Source organism: Lonchura striata, chromosome 14 (genome assembly GCF_046129695.1).
Source record: "Lonchura striata isolate bLonStr1 chromosome 14, bLonStr1.mat, whole genome shotgun sequence".
NCBI lineage: Eukaryota > Metazoa > Chordata > Aves > Passeriformes > Estrildidae > Lonchura > Lonchura striata.
Window position 1 is genome coordinate 7786580 of NC_134616.1, and position 21961 is coordinate 7808540.

Below are 21961 nucleotides of genomic sequence, written 5' to 3' on the forward strand. Positions count from 1 at the left end.
CTCTTTGGCTGCTGTGTCAGGTGAGAGTGAGCTGAGAGGATCCACCCCAGAGCAGGTGTTGCCACTGCTGCCTTGCTAATGGCAGGGCCATGGGAGTTGCCTTCACGTCCCTTCCACCCAGCCATTCTCTGGGCTTTTGGGCCCAGATATGGCTGCTCCTGGTACTGCAGGTCTGGGCTGTGGGGATGCCTGTTCAGGAGAGCCTGAGCCAGAGGGAGAGAGCCTGAGGGCCTGGAAAGGAATGTCAGGGGAGTGACCAGATTTGTGGCAACCAGGGTGAGTGTTGTGGGTAGTACAATAACTTATAGTGATTCTTAAAGCTTTTCTTCCCAGTCAGTTATGGATTATTTTGGGGTGGTCAGTTTTCTTCCCTGCTTAAGGGGAATGCAAATGCACTCCCTGATTTTAGAGGGGAGGAGGTCCTGTGGTGAAACTAAAGAAATGACAGGGTCTAATGCTTGTGACCACTGCAGTTCACATGCTCTCTGCAAAACTTGTGCTATATTAATACCTGAGCCCTACCTCTGCTACCATCCTTGAAAAAAGGTAAAAAGACCAGTTTCTTTCAGAAAGGATTTCTAAGTCTAATGATGAAAAGAATTGTAGGAGATCCAGATAGCAGAAGCAATAATATTAATACCTCTAGTATTTAAATTCTTTTAAACGCTTTTTTTTTTTCTTTCCCAAATTGTGAAAATGCTCAGCTAAGTAATTGTTCTAGTGTCCCTGCAAATCTTGCTTTTTCGTTTTGGACTCAGAATCTTGTTATTACAGCAGGTGACTTTATGGCATTACTACTTGATATGAGGCTGTTTTTTCTCACATGAGAAGCCCCAGTGACTTAGATGAGATCTTTCTGAGAGTAATTGCTAACCTGCAGGAACAGGTATCACACAGAGGAAAGTGTTGATGGAGGTATTTCCATTCCAAAGATATCAGGCAGGACTAACAGCCCAGCTTTTGTCCTTTTGTGAAGGAGGACAATCACAAAGATAATTCTCTTGGCTATCACATAGCAAGACTGCATGTCAATATGTAAAATTACCTCAAGGAAAGGACTGAGCTGAAAGGTCTTCTTTTTGCTGTGTGATAGCCAATACCTGTATTTCAAAGCTTTTCTCTTAGTCAAAAGCTTCTCAAGAATATGCATTTATGTTATCTTCAGTGAAAAGCTTTTTTTTTTTTTTTTTTTTTTTTTGTAACTAGCAAGACAGTATAGAACTGGGGGGCTGGGGAAGATAAACTACCTACCAGCATCTCTTGGCAGTGCTGACCTCCAGAAATATTGGCACTTAGTGCTGGGGAAGAATTTAAAAATTAAACTGTTAATGATTGAGGAACTCAGTACAGCATATTTGAAAATTACTACTGTTCTCCCTCCTATGCTTTATTTTACTCAATTAAAAATGACTCCTTAGTTTCTACTGGCCCCACCTCTGAAATATTTCCTAAGAGAAAAGTCATTATATTCTGACACCAATGCTCTCCCTGATCATTAAGTTTTGTTAACTGCATGCTTCCAGTTTTTCATTTTCCCATACTTTATCTCTTCCCTTTTCTTCGCTATATCTGTTGTTACATCTTTGCTCATGCGATTCCTGAGGTTTTGTGTTTACAGAGAGTTTCAGTTGCTCAAAGACAAGTTGAACGTGTTTGGAACCTGCCTCTAGGATGGTCAGAGAGGGGGCAGGTAGAGTGACACCTGCCTGATGCATCTTGGAAAGGCTTGGATGTTTGTTTGGCACAAGGTGCCAATGATTCATGGAAAACTGAGATGCTCTGTGCCAAAAGCAGAAGCAGAACTGGGGGAATTAGGATGGGCCGCACAGGCTGCTATTCACTGTGCTTTGGTAACTCTAATGCAAGTTTGGATTTCAGCAGAGATTTTCATATGGTTGTGTGATTTGAACAGCTTCGACCTTTATCAGCATTTAGTCCTTTCTTGGTTGCCTTTCTCTTTATTTTAGATGGAGCTCTGTGTTTGAGAACAACTTTTTTTTTCCTGTATGGCACTTCAGTAATCTCTGACAGATTGAGTTCTCAGGGACTGGAGAGAAGCAGTGATACAAGAAAGACCATGTTATCCTGGAGTTTTGATCAGAGGGTGAAGTTATTGAGGAGCACATTCCAACCGTTGAATAAAATTAACTAAAGTTGAGATTAATGTTCCATAGACGCAGATCTGTCAATCTTGCCAAGAGTCATGAAAACACCTTGATTAATTTTGTGGATGGAGACCTGTGGCTTCCTCTTGAGTGGCTGGGACAACAAAATCTTCCAGGCTGAGTGTAGTAGAAGAGCAGTTCTGCAGAACCTTTCAGTTTTATTGCCATATTTTAATTTAATTCTGCCTTATAAGTTTTCTCTACATGCATATGTAAAACTTCCCCATCACTAACTTGATTACTGCATATAATATTAATGATTTGCAGGTTGCAACCTGCTGAAAAGGCCTGAGGGCAAATTTGCTTTCCATATAGTTTCAAGTCTCCACCCATCCTATGAGCATGACTTTGAAGGCTTAAGCACTTTGCATTTATAGCACTTTTGCAACTGTTCCATTGTAAGGAGAAAAATGAGTGAGGTTTCAGCTGCTTCTTTTGAATTATGATAGCAGACTGTCCATAGAGACAAGTAGGAGTGACTTTGCTGCATTTCTCACCTCTGAGATGACTTTAGAGATGAATCCAAAAGTCCTGAAGTTGGAGGAAAATTGAATTAAGTACCTCATTGTGATTTTATCAATACAGTCTTTAATATGATTATAAATTACTCTTATTAGTGAACCAAACTTACACACAGTACTGAAAACTTTTGTGTTTTTCTGAATCAAATTATTTCAGGATTTCCTTTTAATGAAAACAAATTTGTGGGTAGAGATCCATATTGGGTAGATGTGTGTGTCTTGGTGGCCTGTTGAGCAACAGGAGTGAACATCCCAGTTATGGAGAAAAGCAAAAACTGATGAAGAAAAAAAAAAATCCAGGAAGGATATATAATATGTCAACTCCTTTTCCCATGAACAAAACCTCATCACCCCGAAGGAATTGGCAGCATTGGGAGGAAAATTTGCTTCCTACCTTTGTTGTATAAATGGTTGGATGAACCATTAGAACCAGGCAAGCCAGTATTGGCACGAGGCCTCTTCAGCAAATAATTCCCACACTGTGTTTTGCTATAAACCTGATGGCCATTTCAGACACTGTTGGCTTTGTAATTTTCCCTTGACAACACCATCTTTGTCTCTCATTCTGTCTTCTAAGCAGAAGGGCCACTTCTTGACATGCCCTCCTTGTAGATACTCTTCCACCTTGCTTACAGCAGGCTCACAGTGAAATAAGACACTTCTCACCAGCTGGAGAATGCTGTCTTGCCTTCATGGGCTACTAGACCAGTGACTGGTTGGTTTGTTTTTTGTTTTTTTTTTTTTTTTTTTAAGTTAGTGGTAAAGGTTTGGTCTAAGTTGCCTGTAGATCAGTTCAACACCAAGGAGATTGTCTCATTTTTAATCACTTTGTCTTTAAATCAAGATTGATGCTTTCTTAGGAGAAAGCCTTAATTTAAATGTGAACTGTAGGGCTTGGTTCTGTTCAACTGCAGAGGAGAAGATAATTCCTGCTGCTGCAGGAGCCAACATTCTAAGTTTTCTGCCTTGCTTCACCTGTCTGATCCTCTCCTCTAAAGAGTGTAACATTGCCAGTTGAGCTCTGGATGAGAGTAATTACATGCTGTTGATAGACAGTTAAATGATTTAGTCTTCCTGAAGGCCAGCATGGGGTTCTTTTGTTGTTATTGGTTGGTTGGTCTGTGTGTGTTAGCCTGCCAGGATTTAGTGCATTCTAAAGTGATTTGCAAAGTGGGTTTTCTGGTCTTTAGCTCACGCCAGTTGGGAAGTGGGGAGGTAAATGAGCCCCAGCTTTGTCTGCTGGATCACTTTTGGATGTCAGGTGGCAATATTAGTAAGCACTGCTATCGCAGGAGGTATAGGTTAAGAACAGAATTTACTCATGGTATTCTTAAATAAGCAGATCAAACACAATCTGCTGTATCACCAGAGCTGTTTGTGTTAGCTAAGGGCAATACCCAACATCTGATAATAGCACTGGTGCAACCAAATGGAAAACATGGGTATCTCACTGCTCCTAGGAAATGTCAGAATTGTTTGTTGTATTCTCAGCATGTTAAGATTATAATTATTTCTAAATTACTTTTCCTCCCCATTGGATTAACAGAAGATTCAGTAAATTGCATTGATAGTAATCCAGGGGTGCTTTCCAAACTAGAAAGATGACGTCAGTTAGGCTGCTGGTCAGGAGATGAGACATCTCATCTATGGCAGAGCCAAACTGGCTCTGGTTTGCTGGCTGATGATTCTGTATTCATAGCTGAGACATTCCAGGGGTGACTGGCTGACGTGGTGCTTGGTTGGTGAGTGGCTGTCCCAGCTGTGAGAAACCAGCCTTCAGGGATCAGCCTGATGGACTCCGTCCTAGTGATTGCAGTGGAGCTGCTGTGCTGCTCAGCTGCAGAGCCAACAGGAGAAATACAGCCCTGCTTCAGGCATGATCCTCTCTGGGGATACTAATTTCTCCACTGCTCACTGCAGACACCTGTAGATGAGTGTTTCCTTTAATTTTCATTTATAATTTTCTCCCAAAGCCTGTGTCCTATCAGGACAGTGCACATGTACTTGCTTTTTGTTCCAAAGATAAGATTATTCTGGCATTTTTGCATTATCTAAAATATAACTCTCCTTGAGAGTCTGCTGCACAGGGTGATAGAATACAATCTTATTTTAGCTTCCCACCTTTCAGATGTTGTCCCACACAGTCCTCAGTCCTGGTGTACCTCTTAGTTGTGGCTAGATTGAGACATGCTGGTAGCACTTCGCTAAATGAAAAGTCCCACTAATTTGGACAGAAAAGGTATTTGTCAAGGTGTGGATCTGAAAGAATAATGGAAAAGACCATTTATAAATAGGGGAGAGCCATTAAGCAACCAGATGATCTGTGTCTCCTTATGTCTGTACACAGAGTGTGCTTTGAGCAGTGTCCTCATGTGTTATGGAATGCCTGGGGAAGGTCACTGTGACATCGCTTCCCATAAAGGGTGAAATGTCACAGCCACATTGGTGATTGAAGCAGGGAAGTGCTGTAGAAAAATCCTTAAGTCTTTCTGCTCAAATTCTTCCTCTGGAGATGACTTTACTTTTATGACCTGCCCTTTCTGTGCCTGTACCTGAAAAGCGTGCTCAGAAGCTGAAATTCCCATGGTGTTTAACCCCCTTGTGCCCTTTGCTTTGCTGCTCTGCCGAGCCTGGGCTCGAGCGTGGCGCAGGTGGGGGTGGAGCAGGGTCCCCGGGGCAGTGAGCAGAGGTGAGGCGGACAGGCAGTGCCTCCGCCGGGAGGCACAGGGAGCAGCGGGGTGAGCTGCTCAGGTGAGGGGCAGTGTTTATGGGGAACTGGCAGCCTGGAGGTACAAGACAAAGAGAGTGTATAGGTAGGTACTGGAAAGAGGAGGGAGAGGGGAAGGAGTGGGGGGACATGCTAGAAGTGAAGGTGGGTGCCAGAGAGGCGGCCAGGCAGGGGTGCAATGAGAGCTGAAGAGCCCTGGCTGGGGGAGCGAGCCCAGGCAGGTTGGTGGCAGGGGAAGTGGGTCGGGGTAAGGCGAGGAGCGAGGGCGTGCGGAGGGCAGGCGGTGTTTAGCAGGGGAAGTGGGCAGGCGGCCGGGCAAGGTGTTAGGCAGGTGGGTGTTCCCGAGGAAGTGGGCGCGGGGCCGGAGGAGGGTCGGCGGGCGGGGTGCGGCGGGGAAGCGGGCACGGGCTGCGAGGGGCTGCCCCGGGGGCGGGAGGCGGCCCCGCCCGGGCCCTGGGGCAGCCCAGGGGCCGCGGTTCCCGGCAGGGCAGCGAGGGGCGGGCGGCAGCCGGTCCGATAAAGCGCCGGGCGAAGGGCGGCGCGGGCAGAGCGCAGCGGCTGCGGCGGCAGAGATGGGGATGCTCAGCCTGCCCGGCTTTCTGTCCTGCGGGAAGAAGAAGGTGAGGCGGCGGGGGGAGGCTGGCCCGAGGCTCCCGGGGTGCGGAGGCACTTGGGCAGGTGCGCCAGAATGTAGGCGAGTGTGGGCGCACCTGAGCGGGTGGGTTGTGGAGGTGCCCAGGTGGGCGTAGCGGCACTCGGGCAAGCAGGGTGCAGGTACGGCGGCAGCTGTGGGCAGGTATGGAGTTGTCTGGACAGGTGAGATCCAAACGGGTAGTGGAAGGTAAAGTGGGATGAGCACCTCGGCATATAAGGCACTAGGACAGGTGTTTTTTAAAGTGGCCATACAGGTATGTGCTGATGTGAGCATCTGAACAACTACAGGGGCATCTGGGCATGTGCAGGGGCAGAATAGGGGAGTCTCCTGGGACTGATAGCACAAAGGACTAAGGCAGGAATAAGGCAAAACTGTCTGTGGAGGTGTTTGGGCTCTCTGGTGGGACCCTCTCTCACAGATCTGTGCTGTCCTGCCAGGGATCAGCTGGACTGGCAGCCCAACTGGCTGTGCCCATCCTTTCTGGCTGCCCACCTGTGCCAAGGTGCGTCTCTGGACAGAGAAATGCTGATATGATTGCCCTTCTTGCCTGGTGGGTGATCACAAGCCTTCCCTCTTCTCTTCCAAGGACTTCAGTTTGACAAATGAAAAAGGTGCCCATTCCAGTGACAGTGATGAGAACTCAGAGCGTGGCAACTGGTCAAACAAAGGCGACTACCTGCTGTCCATGGTGGGCTATGCCGTGGGCCTGGGCAACGTCTGGCGCTTTCCCTACCTCACCTACCAGAATGGAGGAGGTACCTGTGCTGAATGGCAGGGTCGGGTGGGCACACCCTGCTCTCCTCGGGAGAGAGGAGAGCAAGCTCCAAGGGCCAGCTCTGAGGCTGGGCAAGTTCTGTGAACATCACCCTGGGAACTGGGATAGAGCCCGCTCATGGGAAAGGGGAGTAAGAGGCACCTATGTGCTTTTGGGGTACCAGCTGAGAAGGGAAATAGTATTTAGTTTGAGTTACAAATTTCTACCTGAGAATTTCATCTTCAGAATTACTCAGAACCAACACATACCCTTTTGTCCATGTGCCAATACCCTCTACTTGTCTAAATAGCTGTTCTCCCTCCCCAGTGCTTACCTCCCGGAAAGTTTGTTATACACTATACCTGGTATGTATATAGAGAACTGTTGAATCACCTCTACACCTTTGTTTTTCCATGCAAACAATCTAAGCTGGAATAATTATCTCAGCTCAATAATTGCCCAGATCAAACACCTGGGAAGTGTGAGACAGAGCCTCTACCTGCTTACACAATGAACTAGTGGCAAAGCCAAGCAGAGGCACTGGTTTCCTTGGCTTATATTCCAGAGCTTTATCTACTTGCCAGGCTACCACTGGTAATTAAAGAGGACATAAATAGTAACTGCAGAGAATTTACTTATATGTACCTGTTTGCTCTGCCTAACACTAGTTGAAGTCAAATTCTGGGCTGTAAATGCAGTACAGCCCACACAGCTGCACATGGGACATAAGAAGGCATTCCCAGTACAGAATTTTTATTGGAGTGAGCTGGGCTGGTTTGCATTACTTAGAGTTTTGTTGAAGAAAATTGTGAAAACAAAATAAGTTGTGATGTCAGCCCTTGGATCTGTCCTAGATCTTTTTTCTTACCTGCTGCAGCAGAGACTTTGCATTTAAAGCATATTTGTGCTGGTGCTTGCATAATTTTCTGTGCCCCTTGCCCATGATTGATAAAGACACCTGTTGCATCCTTGTTTTGAAACACAGGAGTAATCCAGTTAATTCTCTGGAACAATTTGCTTCCTGAAATTACATCAGGTATTTGCAGTTCCTTGCAGAACTGGGTCCTTGATTGCTTTAAATTCACTGAGAGTGATGAGGACAGATTCCTGCAGGGATATCGTGTTGTGTTTATGAAACTCGTGCTCTTGCTTTCCCTGTCTTCTGTGCACACACAAAGAAGTTTTCACAGAACAAGGAGCTCACTGATATCAGGTTAACATGCACTTTTAAATGGACTTGAACAAGAGCCATCCTGAGATGTTGTTTGACACAGGACTCAGCCAACCTTAGAAAATAATCTTCATGCTTTGATGTCCAGTAGCTGCTTAACAGGGCAGTTGCAAAACACAGCTGAGCACATACAGGAATGGTTCTGTTCATCTTTAAATTAAAAGCTGGAAGATTAAATAGAAAGTGGACAAGGCTGGTGGTGCCTACAGCTGAGCAGCATTCCTGCATGTATTTGAGCACAACTCCAATAGTTTTTTGTAAAATTAATTTACTTTCTATAGGAGAAGCCATTCTTTTTAAATCAGCAGTTCTGACTTTCATTGCAGGTACTATTTAGTCTTAACAGAAAACAGGATTTAGAAACAAATCTCTGCATTTTGAAAAAAGCCCCTACAGTGGGGTATCTGAGCAGGGGGAAAAGGGGAGTATAAAATGTGATAAAACTGTGGTGAATGCTGAAAGATGCTTTGTTTTCTCTGTGTGTATGATGGCGCTTCTCCCCCCATTTTTTTATCTCCTTCTCCCAGGTGCTTTTCTAATCCCCTACACCCTGATGCTGGCATTAGCTGGCTTGCCCTTATTTTTCATGGAATGTTCCCTTGGGCAGTTTGCCAGTCAAGGGCCAGTTTCCATCTGGAGAATACTACCATTGTTTCAAGGTTGGTTTTCTTATCTTTCCTTGTATTCCAGTAATAGACTGTTATGAATTAATGATTTCTTCATGAAATTATTTAATTTTGAGACACTGATATCTGTGTTGCAACTATTCCCAATGTTACAGGGTCAGTGTTATGTACCCAGGTACATACTTCCTCATTATTCAGTTAATAAACAGATATTGAGTAAAGATTTGCCCAAAAAGGTTCTTGGTTATGAAAGGTTTTATCAGTGATTCTTCCAGTGTTAAGCAGCAAATCACCCTCACTCCAGCTGTCCAGGCAGAAGGAAATATCCCTGTTTTGCTGTATGAGGGAAAACCTCCGTAAAACAACTGGTGTACTGTGTGCAACAGATTGAAAATAAATTTTAGAAGTTGACTTTATCACTGTTTCTTTATGCTTCATGTCCAGTGTAGCTTGTAAGTCAATTGTTGGATGGGTGAATTCTGTATTTGGCTGCCACTGCAGCCACAGGCACACAGGTCTGGGTGCTTTGTGCAATTTTGTGCACAATCACCCACCAACTGCCTTGGGAGTCATCTGCAGGTGTGATAAAAAATAGCCTAGACTCTGGCTTTGTAAAGTGAGGTGCCTCTTGAAATAAGAGAAATCGTTCCATGTAGTGATAGTTTGTCTGGGTGAGGGTTCGTATTTCAAACTCTCTTATAGGGAGATTTGTTTGGAAACTATTAACCATGGGCTTTACTCACACCTTGTCTTGTACCATGGGTGTAAAGGACTATGCAATGGTTTTGTTTGTCTTAATCTATCAGAGGAGTTAATGTAGGAACAAGGAAGTTTCCTTCTGATGCAACAAGAATTTGCTTGTCACCTACAGAAACTGGTTACCCTATCATTTACTCTTTTTGCCAGTCTCTGTTCTGCAGCATAAGAAATTTCATGAAAGCAGTGTGTCTATCTTAAAGCAAAAGGTTTTAAACACAGCATATATTTTATGTGTCTGTGAAGACAGAAACTTATATATAGTTTCTATGATGTATATATATAGCTTCTATGATATGATATTAAGATGATTGTCAAGCTTTCCCAAACTTATAGAACAAAACTCATTTCAACAAGAGGGAGAATAGTAATATTTACAAGATTTACTGTAGTTTAAAGCATTCATTACAGTGGAATCTTTAAAATGGCTTTGGCAGTCCTGTTTGTTTTATTTTACTAAGTTTCCCTCTGAATGGGGAGAGAACATAACACTGAATTTCTCCTTTAGACTTTGTAAATAGTCCAATTTTTCTATGAGCCTGATTCAAACTATTTCAAAACCAAGTTTGAGATGGTCAGTTTGGATCATATCCATAATTTCATGGGTTTAATATTTCACTGTTTGTTTGCTGTTAAAAAATACTTTACAACCAAACAAACTTCACCAACTTCAACTTCTTCCCAAGTAGCCTTTTAAAAGTCAAGTGAAGGCAATTTGTTTTGGTGGGGGGAGGGTTTGCAACCGAGTTTGGAGTGATTAAGATATTGTGTGTTTCTCTTTCCTAGGAGTGGGCATCACAATGGTCATCATCTCAACCTTTGTAACTATCTACTACAATGTTATCATTGCTTATGCACTCTATTACTTATTTGCCTCATTTCAACAAGTGCTGCCATGGTCAGACTGCTTTTCCTGGGCAGATGAATTCTGCAGCAAGACACGAATAGGTACCATACTTACCAGACAGAGTTTAATATTATTGGTTTTGGTGATTGGACTGTTTTCTGGGTGAAAGGATAGGAGCAATACAGCTAACCATGGCTTTAAAAGTCCTTCCTGGAGTTTTGCACCTGAACACAGAGGAATGATGCTTATCCACTTTGCCACCAGTTTGGGTGCTTGGGAAATCTACAGAGAACTGGGCTGAAATCACCTTGTTGGATCTTTTTTTTTTTCTCCTTTAAAACCTCAGTTTTTTTACAGTGCATGCAATCAGGTTGTGTTTTTTTTTTTTTTTTTTTTTTTTTTTTTTTTTTTTTTACAGTGCATGCATGAAATACTGCATTTCCATTTCATCGGGATTTGTGGCAAAAAAAAAAAATACCTTCCTTCTGTGTGACAAACTACTGCAGTAGTTTTAATCGTGGTCTTCACCCCTTGCCTCTCCTGTGGCTGTGGTAATCCTGAGCACCACTGAGGCACTGGTTTCACTTCATTAACTCTTCAGAAAGCATCTCACACCATTGCTGTGTTTGACAGCAGATGTAGGGCCCAAGCACATACCTCACCAGTTTCCATATCAGACCAGTTTAAGGCAAAAGGTGAAGTTGGTGAGGTAATTACCAATTAGCATCTGGAAATGTTTTGCCAGGAAACCAGTGATTATTAAAATGACAAGGATAAGATGAGGATGAATACATTGTTTACAGTATTAATGTAAATATATCTCAACCATATATCTGAAAATATCTTCTAAGAGGCTTTATTTAACGAAAAGTTGATTGATTATTGGCAAAACAAAAAAGATTTCAGCACCGAATTTTTAAGTTTTGGGGGAACACTGAACTGAAGAAGCTGTCCTCAAATAGGCTTCAACAAGAATTTCTAGTAAATGCTGATACATATACTGATAAAGTGTTTTTTATTGTATGTCCTGGCAAAAACTTCCCAACCCCAGTTTCCATTCCTCCAACTCTGCTCCAAGGAAAATATTTAAAGCACTCTAATAAGCCCTCTGCCACAATAAGATGAATATCAGATACCAGAAGATCCACGTGTCACCTTGGTTTGGGACAAATGTTTTCATAGAGTAATCAAGGCTACAATTTTAACTGTGCTCAGTTCTCATTTTTATAAGTATCCTTGAGGATAAATAAAATGTGGTGAACACACCAGATTCTTGGTATTTTGATTTACAGTCAAGTAGTGAAGTCACAGCTGCAAGTGACATTTCAGGTTTGTTTCCAAATATTGTTAGCAGGCAAACTGAAGCTGTAATTGCTTAGGAAACACATTTGCTGTATCAGTCTGATAGTGCTAATGATTCCTTTTTCTTGATTTCAGTAAGTGACTGCAACACAACCTTGCATGGGCAAATCATTCATGCAAACTACTCATTTGTCACGGGCAACAATCTCACGTGTATAAATGGCACCATAAGCTACAAACCAGTGCAATTTCCCAGTGAGCAATACTGGAAGTAAGTAAATACTTTAAAGAAATTACTAAAAATACCTTTTTCTGCATTGTGGTTTTGGATGTACCTTTTATATATTTTTGTCCTATCTTGCAGTCCAGAAAAAACCTAGTCAAGGGACACAGGCATGCAAATCACTAGAGAGGGACTTAAATTTTAATTGATAAGTTTGGCCTTTTTAAGAGAAATTATGTAAAGAAAGAGAAGCAAGTGAGTCAACCTTTACCAATTGAAAAATACTCCAATTTAAAGAACTCCTCTTCTCTGGAGTCCTGGTAGGCACTACTTGGCATCTTTACATATAGTATATAATTTTATTTTTCTCAGGAGTTACTGTGTGAAAATATATTCACCTTATTCTGAATCTGGGCCTGTTGTAAAATTGCAATTTCTTTATTGCCCCCCAGTCTCAATTTGCCTCATATTCCCTGGGTTCCTGGAAACTCTTCCTGTCAGAATTTCATTATTAACACAGCATATCTTAGGTGGGCCTTATGGGAGATGTATGGAGAGATGAGAGCTGGTAGGCTTCAGAAAGAGGGGGAAAAGGTAGTTAAATATGAGTTTTCATTGACAATCATGCAATTCTAACTGCACCCTCTTGGAAGAGGCTGCAGACTCTCGTAATGGCCTCACAGAGCAGCTCACTTTTTCCTGAGGAGTAGCTGAAGAGGAGGTGTGTGAGCGCTGCTGCCGCCCCCTCCTCACGGGAGCATTGTGTGCTTTCAGCAAAGTGGCTCTGCAGCGCTCGAGTGGGCTGGACGAGACCGGCAGGATTGTGTGGTACCTGGCTCTCTGCCTCCTCCTGTCCTGGATAATTATTGCAGCTGCCCTGTTTAAAGGAATCAAGTCTTCTGGAAAGGTATGTTAGGGAGAGCAAGGAGATGACTTATGGCCTGATTCTGCCCTTCCAATGTCAGATGGACCCAGGGAAGTTTAGCACAAGGCAGGACGCAGTGCTAACACATCCCCCTCTACTGGGCTCAGCATTTGGCTTCCCTCCTGCTCCTCGGCTTCATAACTGTTACATAAAATATGAGTAAGGTGCTGATTACACAGCCATTACTTAACTCCTGGGCCTCAACTCCACCAGGCTGCCCTGTATTTTGGGACCTTGCTGTCATGCCAGTGATTCCAGCTGAGTTTTAGCCGTTGTCTGGGCTGCGTGGTGGAAGCGTGCACGTGATGGCACACGCCCCGGGAACACCCGGTGATTATTTTGTACTTCCAGTCTGGTTGAGATGGTTGGACCATACAGGTCAGATGCCGTGAACAGGTGTGTGTGTGCAGGTTCCTGCCAGGTTGTGAAATGTTGTTTGTTCCCAAGAGTTCAAGTTATTTGTAGGGACAAGGTACTTAGATGCTTGTTTTCAGAATCTATCTCTGCTGAGCTCCCATTTCCACAAGCTTCAACATAGTTTTCTGGAGTTTTTCTTGGGCTAGACTGACTTCAGGCAGGCTGAATTTTATCCTTCCTCACCTGACACCCTTTTCTTGGTTTTATTCCTTCCTCCTCATACTCTTTTCTCACCTTCATGTTGCATCTCCATAATTTACTTCTTTAGCCTCAGTTGCCTTTGTTCTTTTGTTCACCTTCTCTGCACAGATCTTTTTCCCTCCTTTTCCTTCTGTCATTGTGCTTTTCTTTGGCTCCTTGCTGCCTCCTTTTCTATACTCAGTGTGATGTCTCCTTCTGTTTTGCCTTCTATTTGGAACTTTCTGCCCTTGTTTCAGTGTTTTGGGATGGAGTATCTGTGCTTTCCTGACCTCAGTTATTTGGCTGCATAGCTCCTCTTAACCTCATGTTCTTTGGGTTCCTGGTAGTTGCTTCTACCCATGGTCACTTTTTTCTGGAACAAAGGCAATAGTCTTTGGAGAATAATGTGAGACTTGGAAGAATCTAGCTGGGCAGGAGAAAGATGAATGAAAAGCAGAAATAATTGTCCATTCTAAGCAAGGATGAAGGAAGTCTTCGGAGATGTCACTCATCACACAATGGTGCAATACTCTGGCTTGTTGGAACCAGCAATCTTGGGTCAATTACCTGTCTGAATAACACTGAAACTAAGACTCGAGAAACCAGAGTATTGTTGAACACAGCCTGTGTGACAATAATTCTACTGCTGGCCTTGGTCCAATTGTGCTAGTACAACAAAATAGATTTGTGTCTGAGAGAACCTATAAGTCCTTGTTCTTATAAAGAAAGCTTCCAGAACAGTGACTTTTTCAAAATTTTTGTTTTGACTTTTTTTGGAGGGGTAGTGGTGGGAAGTAGCAGGGAGCTCATCAGGAGATAATTCCACCCTGGTCACCTAGTTTTTTGTGACTCTCGGTTTGTTCTTGCTAGAAGCACTACCTAGCAAGAGATGTCTGGGGTAGCTGAGTCCAGACCTTGCTACAGCCATAAATTATGCCCGAAAAACACATTTCTGAAACAGATCAAGTGCTATCTGAAATGTGGATATGTGGCTTGGGCCTTCTGCTTCTGCTGGAATGCAGCTCCAGAACCGGCTAAGCCAGATGCTTTGGTGGTAGACATGTGCTCCTTTCCCTGGTTGCCTGTTTTTCTTTTGTACCAGGAGACCCTAGCCTAAAACCTGTCCAGTCTTCCTGCATGAAGGTCTGTGGATCCCCTCACACTAATGCATGTCCCTGCCCATTTCTGCAGGTTGTCTACTTTACTGCACTCTTCCCATATTTCATCCTGTTCATCTTGTTGGTGCGAGGTGCCACCCTGGAAGGCGCCTTGGATGGCATTGAGTACTACATTGGGAGACAGTCCAACATCACCAAGCTGATGGAGGCTGAGGTGAGAGGTAGTTCGGAAGTGTGACACACTTTCCTGAATATGTGGGCTTGCTTCTTTTTTATCCAGTCAGGTGCTTCAGTCCTGCCATGTATTTTGTATCAGCAACTGGTTGTGTAAAAAGTCCAAGCCCCTATTCCAGCTACTTTCAAGTTGAAAGACAGCCACCTTCTTCCCCCTGCCTGCCACACCAGTGATGAGAAGGGTGCTATTGCCTCTAAATAGTTATTGGGGATCATGCTGGAGTTTAATCTTAGCAAGATCTGCTAAGAAAGTTCTTGCTGATAATTTTAAGGGACTTTATCATAAGACTGAAGGGATCCCAGAGTTTGAAATTCAGGCCATGTCTTGCCTGGGAAATTACCTTGGGTAATTAGGTGGATCAGGAAGGGCACTTCATGCAAAGAAACCCACAACTTTCTTTGTTCTGTCTTATGCCAGTATTATTGCAGTTTTATCAAAAAAAACCCATGAAGTGTGATATTTTTGGTACTCCTAAGAGTGCTTGGCACTAGCTGAGGGGCTACATCAGGGGCAGGAGTGGTTTGTTTGGGTCACAAAAGTGGGAGGGTACATGGAAGTTCTCACTTCTGCAGCCAGTCCTGGTTGTCCTTATTTGTTGTCTCTGTGCCAAGATTCATAGCTCAGCAAATCACCTATGTGAATAAATCTAATCTTTTCTTCAGGGTTAGCACAGTAAGATTTAAGTATTTGGCAAGATGCTTGGGATGTGAACTTTAGATATAATAGACATACTGTTTGTGATCGAGACTGCAAGGTCACCAGCATGCTATATTCTATCATCCCTAAAATTCATCTGAAATAGAATTAGATATACAGGCTGAATGAAAAAAAATACTCTTGAGCTTCAATGGAGGTCAGACTTAAATGTTTATGATAAATACTGTAAGTAATACAGTAATTCTCATGTTCTTTTTTGTGGTAGGTTTGGAAAGATGCAGCCACCCAGATATTTTACTCCTTGTCCGTGGCGTGGGGTGGACTTGTTGCTTTGTCTTCATACAACAAGTTCCACAACAACTGCTACTCAGATGCCATTTTAGTTTGTGTTACCAACTGTGCCACCAGTGTATTTGCTGGGTTTGCAATATTCTCCATCCTGGGACATATGGCATTTTTGTCTGAGAGACCCGTCTCAGAGGTGGTGGACTCAGGTAGGCTGATGGTCACACTGTTGGTACTGGGACTTGCATTGGCCAAGGCATGACAATAGTATCCTTCTCTCCACTACTTTCCAGGGTTTGAACTGGCCTTTGTAGCCTACCCAGAGGCTCTCTCCAAGTTACCAGTTTCTCCTCTGTGGTCCTTCTTGTTTTTCTTCATGCTTCTGCTTTTGGGCCTTGACTCCCAGTTTGCCACCATAGGTAAGTGGGATTTTAAGTGACTCACGGCTTTTCAAATGACCATTGCCTTTCTCAATTGTGCTGCTCAAACTCCCTACTTCTTCCTTTGCAGAAACACTTACAACCACCATTCAAGATATATATCCTAGTGTGATGAAAAAATTAAGAGTGCCTATAACCCTGGGTCTGTGTGCAATGTTCTTTTTTCTTGGGCTTATCTGTGTTACTCAGGTAAGAAATTAGGTTTTATTGGTAGTGAGTTTAGTTATGCTGCAAGTGATGAACTCAAATCAAAATACCCTTTCCAACTGTTCCTGTCTTTGTGGATAAATTTTAGAGACCCTTGAATTTTGACAGTGTGCCTGAACACACAAGTAAGCAATTCCTGGTGAAAGCTTGAAGAACCTAAGGTTTTCTGTGATTATTGAACTGAGACATGCTTTTAAATAGCAGGCCTTTACAGGGCCTGTGAATTATCAGCGTGATTTATCGTTCCTCAGTTCAGGAATTTATTTGTGTAATCAGAAGTACACACACATACAACATGTCCGTGACACAGTGGATACTGCTAAATAAATGCTGATGGGATATTTTTGTTCAGAACTCACTACCAAACAGGACAGGAATTGAGGAATGGCCTATCAATGTGATAAAACCCTATTAGCATTTGTAGATTGCATGGTTACTTCTCCTGCATGTGTATATTTATATAAATAGATATACAGAAAAGGAATTTTAAGTATACTGTGTAAAATTTCTTGAGTCAATTGCTTTTAAGGGTATAAAGGTTCACTGAAATGACTCCATCTAGAAATGCAGATTTATGTGTGTAATTAGACCGAGAAAGTGAAGGAGGTAATTGTGGCGAGTAGACATTTGTGTGGTCAAACACAGTAAGTAAGCCATGAAACAGGGTGGTGGGGAAGCTTGCAAGGGACTTAGTACACAAGACTGAAATGCCTCAGAGATTGTTTCCTGCTCTGGGATCCTGCTATTGCAGGCTGGTGTTTAAAAGCTGTGGTTAACCCCATGAAGAAGTCATGCATGTAGGAGGATAGAAGCCTCCCAGAACTGATAACTGGTACAGATGTTGTTGTAGTTCAGTATTAAAACTTCAGCCCCAGATTTATTCCTGTAAGCTCCAAATTTAAATCTTGCTCTCAGCTGTTTATATATGCTCTATATATACATAGATCTTGGTTTTAGCATCTATAGTATTTTGTTACAGGTGCTTTTCAACTTTACATAGAGGATTTAAAGAAAATAATATTCACAAATCTCTATTTGACCTGTGTGAGAATTTAGGGCTTCCTTCTGGCTGCCCTGGAGGGCCTAGGACCATGGCAGGGGGTCAGGAACCCCCCTGTACAGAGCCCCCAGAGACACTGTCTCTCATCTCTGTCCATGGAAAAGAGTTTTCAATCTTACAAGATGAATTGCAAGCTCTGAGTGTTTGATATAAGTAATAATTAAGTTTGGCACAGGTGCAAAAGTAAAATTTTAAGTTTCTAGATTAGGGGTTCAAAGGGAACAAGATGGAGGAAATTGGGTGTGTCTTGTCCTTTTTCTCCTTCTTCATGCCCTCCATGTTTCACTGTAGTGTTGGCATTTTTCTATTGGTTTAGGCTGGGGACACACTGTTCAACATATATAGTAAATATTAGCACATTATTATAAATATAGCACATGTAGTTTCTAGTATATAATGTTTATAGCATCCCACTGAGGGGCGGAGCCCCACACGCTACCCTGCAGGACAGACCTGCGGCAAGACAGTAGAACATGTTATAGATAAGCAAGAATAAACAACCTTAAATACAGCACAGACGAATTATGGCTTCTTCTTTAGCATCAGGGCAAAAAAAAACAGAGACTTTTTACAATCTTGGAATCATCAATACCTCAGATTCCAACAGATCTGGAGAACTGTGAACTTAAAAACTCAGAGTCATGATTAGTTAAATTGTCTTGAACAAACACATCTTATTTGTATGTTATTACATCAAATTTAACCTCTAATGTTTATTCTGCAGGCAGGAATTTACTGGGTTAACCTAATAGATCACTTCTGTGCTGGATGGGGAATCCTTATTGCAGCTGTTCTGGAGATAGTAGGCATCGTCTACATTTATGGTAAATTATTTGCATTGAAAATACATAATTAAACTAAGCAATCCCAGGAACAGTGTATATCATAGAGTCACAGTATGGTTTTGGGTGGAAGGGACTTGAAAGATCATCCTGTCCCAACCCCGTGCAAGGGGCAGGGACACCTTCCAATAGACCAGGTTTCTCAAAGCACCATTCAGCCGGCCTTGAACAGTGCCAGGGATATAAAATACTAATAACTCCAATGAAGAATTTATAAGTTAACCATTGGAATAACAATAATATAATTAAAAAAAACCTTTAATGCAGAACTGGAGACACTATCTTTGATGATTGCCTTTCTTTGATAGTTCTTGAGTAACCCCACCTGCAAAGGAGGTACCTGCTTTACAGTGAGCCTCATGATTTTCTTCCAACAGGAGGAAACAGGTTCATTGAAGACATTGAAATGATGATTGGAAAGAAGAGTCGTTTATTCTGGCTGTGGTGGAGAGTATGCTGGTTTTTCATCACTCCTGTGCTGTTAATGGTGTGTGCACATGACTGGATTGTGTTAGTGTGACAGAACTTAGTAACTTAATATTAACGAGGTTTCTTTGTAAAGATTCAGGGCTGGCTGCCCAGGCTCTGTGTATAAAGATGGGGCACAGCTGTGCCAGTGAAGTGAACTATGGGCTGTCTCTGCTTTCTGATACACTCCCTCCTCCTTTGATCCTCTCCAGGAGAGGCTGGAGCCAGAGATTAGCTCCTAGTGAGCTGGGTCTACACTCCCAAAGACTAACACAGGGCAATTAGATCCTCTGCCTTGGCAGCTGGATTGTCTTAATTTTAGACTGAGATTGGTTTGAACACCTTTTGAGGGAAATCCCATTTTTGGGTCAGATGTTCTGCTGTTCTCCTGTCTAACTGAGACTTTTTAATGTCCTGTTGCATGTCTGGTTTTTGTTATTCCTGTACTTCCAAATGTGAGTATAGATGGTTGGGTTATGTTACTATAACAGAATGTATTAACATCCCCAATCCAGGAACAGTGGCAAGTCACTCTGGCCAGCACATTACCTGTAATCTGTCCAGACTATAGTTTATGCTGCTTAAAACTATCCAATTTCTGAAGCAATATTTGCCAATTTCTAATCTTAGTTTCTTTCCTGTATTCCTGTAAATGATGGAACACAGGAACACATAAAACATACAGGGAAGGGTATGTTATGTTTAAATGTTATGTTTAAACACAAATACTTAGTGCATCTCAGCACTGGTGTCATTTTTCAGTCCTAGCTTTCAGTCATGCTGTTTGGTGATGACTAAACACCAAATCCTGCACAATTGTTCTCACACTCAGAAAACAAGATGGAACTGTGCAGAACTTGTAGACTTGTAGATGTCTTTTTATTAAACCAAATTGGAAGCAGTGCAAATTCAATGTTGCTGAAACATGCTTTTCTCTCTTACTGTTTTTGCCATTTGTTCCTAGGCTATTTTGGTCTGGTCTTTGATCACATTTGCAAATCCCACTTATGGCTCAGTGTTATACCCAACTTGGGGAACTGCTGTTGGCTGGTGCATGATCATCTTCTGTGTCATCTGGATTCCCATTGTTGCTATTGTAAAAATAGTTAAAGCTGAAGGAAACATTGTTCAGGTAAGAGCAAAAAACCCCACTGTCATAGTCTCAAATCTGAATTTCTTTGGTATTATCAGGACCACCTGTGCTTTCTTCTCTAACACATCCACTACTTTGACATGTTTTTCAAATGGATTTTTAGACCAAAGCATTATCTCTGGTAGCTGCATCAAAGTTGCATCTACCCTACCATGTTCTGATAAGAAGATTAATTCTCTGGGAGTGCACACACACCATTCAAGAAAGATTTTTCAGTAGTTCTGTTGCTATTCTAGCTCCTTTAAATTCTCTGAAGAATTTCTATTGCTTTCTATCCCCTTATAATTTTCTGGAGTTTTGCCTCCAGTTCCTCACAGAAGCAAGTGACAGATCTGAGATATTCTGCTCTTGGAGAGCTTTCCCAAACAGTTGTGTTGGTCACAGCTTTCCCTGTTCTTTGACTTCGGTGTCCAGAATAGGGCCTAAATATATTTGGAATGATAACCCTAAATATATTTGGAATGATTTTAAACAACTTGGGTGACTTGCCATTTGTTGAGTGCATGTCTAGAGCTATAATTTTACTGAACTTTAAAAGTAAAAACATTAAGTGTCTCTTGGTTTTGCTTTGCAGCGCATTGTCAGCTGCTGCCGGCCTGCAGCAAACTGGGGCCCCTACCTGGAGAGTCACCGAGGAGAGAGATACAGCCACATTGTGGATCCCCAGAAGAAAAAGGAGCACGAGATTCCCACTGTGTCTGCCATCATATACAAGCAACACTGAGATGGCTCTTTGGATGACTGTTTTTTAGTATATATATGGGTTTTGTCTTTTAATATTGGAAAGGTACTAGGCAAAAAGAAAAAAAAAAAGCGAATTTACAGCCCTGCCCTATAAATCCAGCCCCCAAATGAAAGCAAGTCATATTATTTATTTTTAGTGCTTTGGTCTTTGGGGAGGAACACATCAATTAGGCACTGAGATCTCACCAGATATGTAGGTTGAGAGGGCAGGATAATACATTGCAGGCTCCCCAGCTGCTGGACTGGCCATGCCTAACCCCATCCAACTGGTATCCAGCTGGACTGCAGATACAGGTGTGGAGGAGAGTAAAGACATTCTGGTGCTCCCCAGCTGGAGCCCAAAGGTGCTCTGTGTGTGTGTGCATGTGTGTGTGTGTGCCCTGAGGTGCAGTTGCTGCCTTCTGCTGTGCTCTGCCCCCCCCCAGGGAATGGGTCTGCTGCTGCTTGGCACTGGAGCTCAGGGAACACAAATAATTCTTTAAGCCTTGCTCAGTGTGCTGGGTGTCTGCTCAGGATTTGATGTTGAGTATGCTCTGTGTGTGTGTGTATGTTGTCTAAACAAATACAAGTATTGAGTGACAAAAAATTGCCATCACAGGAAATAAGGCTTAAACATGGTGAGAGGCAGGCTGCTTTCTATTTCTCATTATTCCCTTTGGGATCCCTAAAGAGCTATCTTCTGTGACATGCCCTGTGCTCAGCCCTCATCTGTTTTTAATTGAAAAACCTCATGTTTCCATATTTTGTCATTAGGCTCTGCAGAATGAAAGAGTAACCATTGAATTCTGGTTTGTCTGCTCTCCTATTTTCATCAATGCTTTACCTATGAAGTTGTTTTCCGCTTCTTTTACTCAGATTTGGGTTTTCCCTTCCAAAGGAGACCCAAAGTGCTTTTTTCAAAGACTCAAACAGTGTTATGGTAGGGCAAAAAGAAACAGAACTTAAAGTGAAGGTTACAACTACCTTGTAGTGCTGTTTTTCCAAAATTTGCTGAACTCCTGAGATTAATGAAAAGTTATGAAGTTTGTAATGCAGTTTGGAACAGACTTGAGCATCTACATAGGCAGGAAGGGTTTGGGTGAAGAGAAACTGACTTCACTTGTAATACAAGTGAATCCAGATAAAGGGGGAAAAAAGACTATGGAGAGAATGAATACATTTGTTGTGCTGAGGAACATCTCTCTCACTGTGATAATGGTTCCTTGGGAACAAAGCAGCAGGGTGTTCAGCTGTCACTTCCTCTCAGGGCTTTGTCACTTTTTCTGGACATGAAGGAGTGTGGATAGTGGCTTTCTTGCCCAAGCTGCATATCTTGGTGTATATTTAATACTGGGAGTTTTTGTGTGTTTTCTTTTTTTTTTTTTTTTTTTTTTGACAAATCAACACTTTATGGCAAACAAAATGTGATTTTTTCCCTCTGTT

General features: G+C 42.6%; 1 protein-coding gene across 1 annotated transcript; it reads left to right on the forward strand.

Annotated features, from left to right (window-relative positions):
* The first annotated feature begins 5986 nt into the window (after positions 1-5986).
* Positions 5987-20519, forward strand: SLC6A14 (solute carrier family 6 member 14). Its single transcript, XM_077786612.1, has 14 exons — positions 5987-6034; positions 6656-6824; positions 8582-8713; positions 10223-10384; positions 11721-11856; positions 12583-12715; positions 14522-14662; positions 15606-15834; positions 15919-16044; positions 16136-16254; positions 18057-18156; positions 18552-18661; positions 19607-19774; positions 20370-20519. The coding sequence occupies exons 1-14, from the start codon at positions 5987-5989 to the stop codon at positions 20517-20519; spliced, it is 1923 nt and encodes a 640-aa protein (XP_077642738.1).
* Positions 20520-21961: the final 1442 nt, after the last annotated feature.

Bases quoted from the DNA above. Each gene is read 5' to 3' on its own strand.
- SLC6A14 (XM_077786612.1), top strand. From the start codon at position 5,987: ATGGGGATGCTCAGCCTGCCCGGCTTTCTGTCCTGCGGGAAGAAGAAG. The intron at 6,035-6,655 runs GTGAGGCGGCGG...TTCTCTTCCAAG, and splicing joins TGTCCTGCGGGAAGAAGAAG to GACTTCAGTTTGACAAATGA. The intron at 12,716-14,521 runs GTATGTTAGGGA...CCATTTCTGCAG, and splicing joins GAATCAAGTCTTCTGGAAAG to GTTGTCTACTTTACTGCACT.